The 6,932-nt window shown below is 44.6% G+C and overlaps 1 protein-coding gene across 4 annotated transcripts; it reads left to right on the top strand.

The window, feature by feature from the left end:
* Positions 1-2,079: 2,079 nt before the first annotated feature.
* Positions 2,080-6,477, top strand: LOC127293482 (uncharacterized). 4 transcript variants are annotated; one of them, XM_051323125.1, is made up of 6 exons: positions 2,080-2,201; positions 2,300-2,420; positions 4,484-4,623; positions 4,747-5,109; positions 5,219-5,269; positions 5,939-6,477. In XM_051323125.1, exons 1-6 carry the CDS (start codon positions 2,091-2,093, stop codon positions 6,173-6,175), a joined length of 1,023 nt encoding a protein of 340 aa, XP_051179085.1. In that variant the 5' UTR covers positions 2,080-2,090; the 3' UTR covers positions 6,176-6,477. The 4 variants fall into 4 exon arrangements, with proteins under 4 accessions (XP_051179085.1, XP_051179076.1, XP_051179093.1 ...); XM_051323116.1 differs by having other exon boundaries at positions 5,219-5,281; XM_051323133.2 differs by lacking the exon at positions 2,080-2,201 and having other exon boundaries at positions 2,391-2,420; positions 4,484-4,618; positions 5,219-5,281.
* Positions 6,478-6,932: the final 455 nt, after the last annotated feature.

Genomic DNA, 6,932 nt, shown 5'->3' with positions numbered 1-6,932 from the left:
CGCCGCGCCACTGCTTGCTAGTATTATGCATGTACAATTGTAATGGTAAAATGTTGCGTATTATCTTAATGATCTAGATATTCCAATTGTATATAATTTACAATAAATTAATTTTGTATTATCTCTAGTAACATCTCTACATATGGGTGAGAGAGATTGTTGTTGAGAGACCACCTCTAAATTAAGAGGAGGACATTTTTTCACTTCATCTTTACTCCACTAGTGTTGGTGGCGGCTTTCTTCAGACTAACTTGGTGTAAAATTAGTACTACGCTTGTTGTTCGCAACTTGCTGTAGTGGTCTTATATTTAAAATTAGGCCCTCCATAAAAATATGTTTCGACGTACTCTCCAGAAAAGAGTGTTCATCTAATAACACTTTTTAAACATATATAGGAGTAGACGTCAAGAGGAGAAAAGAATTTTTTTTAGGTGGGTTTGGTTTGGTTTCCGGGTAGCCCTATCAAAATAGGGTAGTGCTGGGCGTCCCCCGGGGGATTAGAAATCTGGGATATTTTTGGCCGTCCGATCAAATCACCCAGCTCTCTCTCCCACTTTTGCTACCATGATGTACCAAAGTAGCAAAAAACAGTTTAATTGTAGCAAAATCTATTTTCACCGACCTTGCCGGAGACTCATTGAAGACCTCGCCGGAGACCTCGCCGGAGATATCGTAGCAAAGAAGTTATGCTATTGTAGCAAAAAAAGACTGATATTGTAGCAAAACCGAAGACATCACCGGAGATGTCGCTGGAAACCTCGCCGGAGACATCGCCGGAGACGTCGCCGGAGAATTGGTAGCAAAAATTATATGCTATAGTAGCAAGAAACCATAAATATTGTAGCAATCTTTTTCGTTAAAAGTAGCAAACTGCCGGTAACCTTGTCAGAAACCTCGCCGGAGAAGTCGCCGGAGAGTTGGTAGCAAGAAGAATATGCTAAAGTAGCAACAAAACACAAATATTATAGCAATATTTTTTTTGCTATTGTAGCAAACTGTAGTATTGATGATTCTCCCGGTCGCTGTCGTCGCTGATGCCGGCGGTGGCGACCTCGCCCGGCCGTCAAAGGCGGCGGGTCGTGGAGGCGCACCCCGACGGCCCCCCTTCGCGCGAGGCGGGACGTCACCGGGGCTGCGAGATGGTGGAGTGGAGCGGCCGGCGGCGTGGTTTCTCGAAGGTCGTCGCCGACATACGGCGGAGCTCGAGGATGAGCTTTAGCCCTCGACCGGGCAGGCAGCAAGGAGGGAAAAGGGAGGGCGCGGCGGGGCAGCCGAGTGGCAGCGGTGGGGAAGGCGGCGGCGTGGCCTGCCGGCGACGAGGAAGAGAGGTGGGCCTGCCGGCGGCGAGGGGGGCGGAGCGGAGCGCCAGGCTGCCGGTGTACTGTTCGGGGAGAAAAAGAGAACGAACATGTGGAAGAGATCGCTCGGGGAAGGATAACGATGCTCGTGGTGGGCCCAATCACCGCTTTGCGCTATCTCACTCGGTTGCTCCGCGTGCCAGCCAGGCGGACGATCAGAGCATCTCCACTCGTCTCCCCACAGTGCCCCCCACGGCCACTTTTTTTTATCCGGACGGCGAAAAACGGCCCAGTCAGGCCCCCGGTTCCTCGTTTTGGTCCGGATTTGAGCCTATTTTCGTCCGGACTCCCCATGCCATCCTCGGTTTCCCGGGGGTCTCCCGGGGACTCCGGCATGAAGCTAAACCAACCGCCCACGCCCACGTGTCTCCTCTTTCGTCCGGATTCCCCGAGCCATCCTCTTTTTCCCCGAGAAACGGCGCTTGGGAAGCACACGACTGGGAAACTACTCCTCCCCACGCCAAATCTTCCTCCAATCCGGACGAAAATTTCGCCGGATTTGGGCGTGGGGAGCGCCAACGAGTGGGGATGCTCTCAAAGCGCTGTTCCCCAGGGGAACCTCAGCGTTTTCCATCAAACTATTGGTTGGCTATCAAGTTTTGGTCATTGTTTAGTTTGCAGCCAAAATTTGGGCTGCCAATACATATATTTATTTACAAATTCTTGCCAAATTAGTTTGTTATAAACGTGGGCCAAAAATTCCTTGTCACCAGAAAACGCGTCAGATTGGATATGCTGGGTTTAGCCGTCCTCCGGTTCGCGCTCCCCCCTCCTCGCGCCTCCGCCTCCGCCTCCGCCTCCTTCTGTACCGCCGCCGCCGCCGCCGCCGCCGGAAACATCTCTGTAAGCCCTGTTCCTCATCTCTTACGCGCGCTCTTCCCTCATGGCTCCATCCGCATCTCACATGGATTGGCTTCTTGGTCTCTCTCGTGAGGTGACAGCTCGTGGATGGCAGCCTTCGTGCTGTGCTGCGCCCGGAGGTGGACGAGGCCGATACGGTCGCGGCGGAGAGTGCGCACAGGTGGCGGATGGTGATCTCGTACGACGGTACCAAGTACAAAGGTTTTTCTCGCCCCCCCCCCCCCCCCCCCCCCTCTGCACTTGGATTCTTTAGATTGGTGGAATTTGTGCATTTGAGCGTTATAAGATCCTTAGGTGTGATGAATGGTTCGGGCGCTCAGGTAAGGACGTTGGTTGCGTTGAATAGAGAAGATAAATCATTAGGGTCACTGTTGATGTCAGTGCTGAATTTCAGCAAAAGGTCTTGTAGAAGGGAGTTTTGTACTTTTGCTATTATCGGGGTGAACAAATGTGAACGAAATGATGGAGCCACTATGCGGCATTTCTTCTTATCGGGAAAATTTTATAATTTTGTTGGTATTCGGGCTTACAAGTGAACTGTGTGGTTCAAGGCACTATACACTGCATAGTTGTTACCCTTTTAGAATGCTGTGACCACCGGTATTTATTAGCATGAGTAAGCTCTTTCCTTCCAGCATTGTGTGATGGATTGGAGATTGCTACCGAGAATACCTTATTGTCAGATCGAACATATTTCTTTTGCATTTTCTTGAACCTCGTCTGCCATATTCTGTTGTAGAATAAAGTACAAAGTGTTAACACTGTCATTTCTTGATCATACACAGTCGTGGGTTCTTCAATTTTCGTCTGGCAATTCTATCCTTTTCCGGAGTGATAATTGGACACCGGAGATTCTCTTTAACAAATTTCCCAGGCTCCACTCCTTTGCAATTGATAAACTTGACTCAGTCAAAGACATTCTTCTGCTAGCGGATTCCATTGATGTGTTTCGCTTTCCTTTATCAACCCAAGCTTTTGATGAATTTCATGAGTTCAGGCACTAGTTCTTCAATCTCAAGCTGTCCTCAATTTGAATGAGCATGATGTTTGGACATATAGCTGGGGGCCTTTATTTTCTGCTTATAAAGTTTAAACCTACAATTTAAGCGCTTTGAAGCCCCTACCTTCTCTAGGTGGATTTGGAAATCCCAATACACTGCCAATATTAAGGCCTTCTTCTGGCTCCTTGTCACGTAGAGGGCAATATGCCGAACCCCTGGACCTCCGTAGCGCGACTCAAGCCGCGGAGGGGTTGTCGCACAACAGAGGCAGAGGAAGAGGTAACGTGGGTCGGGGAGATAATAGATCTGATTCTTTATTGATTTCTCGTAGGGGTCTAGAGGTAGGCATAAATAGCCCACGTACATTACTTAAGGCCTAAGGCCAGAATCCAAACAAACTTGGGAAGGACTAAATAACTTGGAAACTAACTCTAGAGATATGATCCTCTTAAATTAAAAGGATACAGATTGATTTACTACGATTTGCAGCAACAACTAAAGCCTTCGGGTGACACTCCTGGACAATGAAACCATTCCGGTCTTTGGTTTGAAGATAGCCATCTTCACATAGTCTGCAGAATCCATCATTATTGGTCCTGAATCTTTTCCTTTGGAGATGATCCTTCATGTGTAGTCGATCAATGTTAGACTAGATGCAAGATCTTTTAGCAAGCGCTGCTGGCTTTCGATCAATGTTAGACTAGATGCTAGTTAAGATCTTGCCAGCATGCTCGCCATTGCTAAATCGTCTTTTGGCAAACCCTTTTTCTTTGAGGTCATTGCTACTTCTACTTAGACCATTTGGAAGCAGAGGAATGCATTTTTAACAATGTAAACCCTAGCTTTAGTTCCTGGTTTTTTTCCCTTTAAACGAGAGATTTTCCTTCTTTCTTAGAGAACGAAGGAGAACCTTAGGCTAGCCTCACTGCCTGTTAGAAATTCCCCAAGTGTAAGTTTTTTGATTTATTATAAATTTTGTACTGTCTGGGCCTCCCCTACAGTTTCCAGCTCAGTTTTTTTGCCACTCCTCTGCAGAGCTAATTGATGTATCACTACTTGTGAGCCATTTTATTTTGGATTAGTACTAGATGGAGGAAAAAGCTGCACTGTATTACATCTATTGAATTAATTTGCTAAATACAACATTGATCACCTATATTGTAATTCTAGTTCCTTGACATGTGACACGAACATCCCTAAGATGTGAACATAACTTCAGGATTTGTAATAATAAATGATTTTCTGATTACTATCATCTCTTAGGTTGGCAGTATCAACCATCACCTCCAACCATACAATTCTTTTTAGAGAAAGCACTAATACACATAACAAAGCTGGACCGGAAGGAGCTTTGTTTGGTTGGTGCAGGAAGGACAGATGCAGGTGTTCATGCACGGGGTCAGGTTTAATTATCTTATTATACAACTGTAAACAAGCCTCAAGTTGATATATATCATCCTACTTGTATATCCTGCAATGTTGATAAGTTTAAATTCCACGCTAACATGTTGCGTGCTGTTTTTCAGGTGGCACATTTCACCACGCCTTTTGCCTACCATTGTCTCGATAGCTTTCATTCTGCAATCAATGGGCTTCTACCTCCTGATATTCGAGTTAGGGAAATTAGTGAAGCAAGTCCGGAATTCCATGCTCGCACATCCTCAAAGAGCAAAATATATCACTACAAGATCTATAATGGAGCAGTTATGGACCCCTTCCATAATAATTACGCCTACCATAGTGCACATAAACTTAATCCAGATGCTATGCGGGAGGCTGCAAAGCATTTTGTTGGAGTACATGACTTCACATCTTTTGCCAATGCAGTACACAACGATCGTGTCCGCAGTCCCATAAAGCAGATATCACGCTTTGATGTTACTGAAATGGTGACTGATGACCCTATCACTTAGTTTAACTTTCTGTGGCCCTTACAAGTTCAGTGTTGCGTTTGGGATGTTGTGTTGTGTTTCCTGACATTTTCTGGTTGCTGAACAGGATGCTATCATACAGCTCGAGGTTGAAGGCACTGGGTTTTTGTACAGACAAGTGAGGAACATGGTATTTTTTAATCTCTTGTTTAAAAGTGTGTCTGAAATTAGTTTTATAACGTGTTACATCATCTGAATGCAATCGAATAGTAGTGTTTTTTGACCCTGGGACGTGGTGCATGCAAGGACAGATTGGTACTTCCTTGTTTTCCTTCATTGATTCATGTCTTACCCGCCTATCCCTTATACAGACCTGGCAGGGTAGCCTCTATAACAAATCAATTTTCATATAATCTTACCATACAAGAATATTGAACTTGTGCATGATCCTTAATAACCTTGGAGCGAGTTCTATGGAGCAACTATATATTTTTCTCTTTACCATGACCTAGAAATAATATGATGCACAATAGCAGTTCACTTGGGCAACAATAGCTAATGATTATATATTTATATATCAAATGTGCATCACATATCTAATGATTGCATTATATGCCCAACTTGGGCACTCATATTTGTAGCTTTGTTTTAGGGAGAAGATTATCTTTATCACACTAGTTCAACAGAAAAGGTATTTAGGGATTTTTACCTCAGGCACTAGTAAGTTTATCCATGGAATTTCAGTTGTAAGTTTGTAACAATAGCTAGAGAATGACACTAGTGTAGAATTATGCATGCATTCCTGAATTTTGTGTATCATAATAATAGCATGCTATTGGTAATGCAGGCAGCTTTGCTAATTCAAGTTGGGAAGGAGGGACTGCCTCCTGGAATCGTCCCAAAAATAATTGCTGCAAAGGACCGCAAAGAACTAGCGAAGGTGGCCTTTTTAGCACCACCTCATGGATTGTATCTCATGTCAGTCAACTATGACAAAGAAATTTTGAAGCCTCCTGAAGGGTCCCCTCCGATTAGCTTTGGTAGGAATCATCAGATTAGTAGATGCAAACTTTTGTTCTATTGATTCTTTCTTGAAGAGCTATTAGTAGGGGTTGTGCCATTTTCACACTTTATTCCACTAGAATTTCTGCCGTATCAGCCGTAGTACGTATGATTTCTGACAGTTACGGTTTTTTTTTTTTTCACTGAGACTTCATAATTTGGTAGGACTCAGATGGTTGGCAAGTGTAAACATGCATTTTTTTGCCAATGCATGGAAAATAGCTATTCCCTATTTTTGAATTTTCTAGGCAAGGTATTCACTAACATTTTCTTTTTGTTGACATGTACTTTTAGATGCTCCACGAAATGCTTTTATCCCGTGCATGCAAGGCCCCGTTCTCCCGAGCATGTTTGTGCCATGGGTTTCCTGCTTTCAGATTCATGCCATGTTTCGTCAAGTTTCATTAAGATTCATTGTGTTTTAGTTAGTACAAATGATACCCAATTTTATAGGGCGTGTTTGGTAGCCCGGATCGATTCTGGGGGCATGCTTTGGCATGCTTCGTGAGATTTAGCCTGTTTGGAACGTGTCACAGCCTCACAGGTAACTTTTGGCAGTTAGTTTGGTGGGTTGGGTTGCATCAAATGGTCCCAAAAAAAAAAAAAAACCTGGTGATTGGTTGCCTACAACCTAGCCCAAATGACCTTGTCGATGCAATGTTGGATGTTTGGTATCATCTAGGTAACGATTGCGGTCACGTCTTCTCTATACTGGTGACCCACCACCATCATACACACAATTCATCAGTTCATAAGCGGAGTCTCTAGCCATTACAATC

The sequence above is a fragment of the Lolium perenne genome, chromosome 1, assembly GCF_019359855.2.
Source record: "Lolium perenne isolate Kyuss_39 chromosome 1, Kyuss_2.0, whole genome shotgun sequence".
In the NCBI taxonomy this organism is placed as follows: domain Eukaryota; kingdom Viridiplantae; phylum Streptophyta; class Magnoliopsida; order Poales; family Poaceae; genus Lolium; species Lolium perenne.
This window is presented reverse-complemented; position numbering and strand designations above follow the sequence as displayed.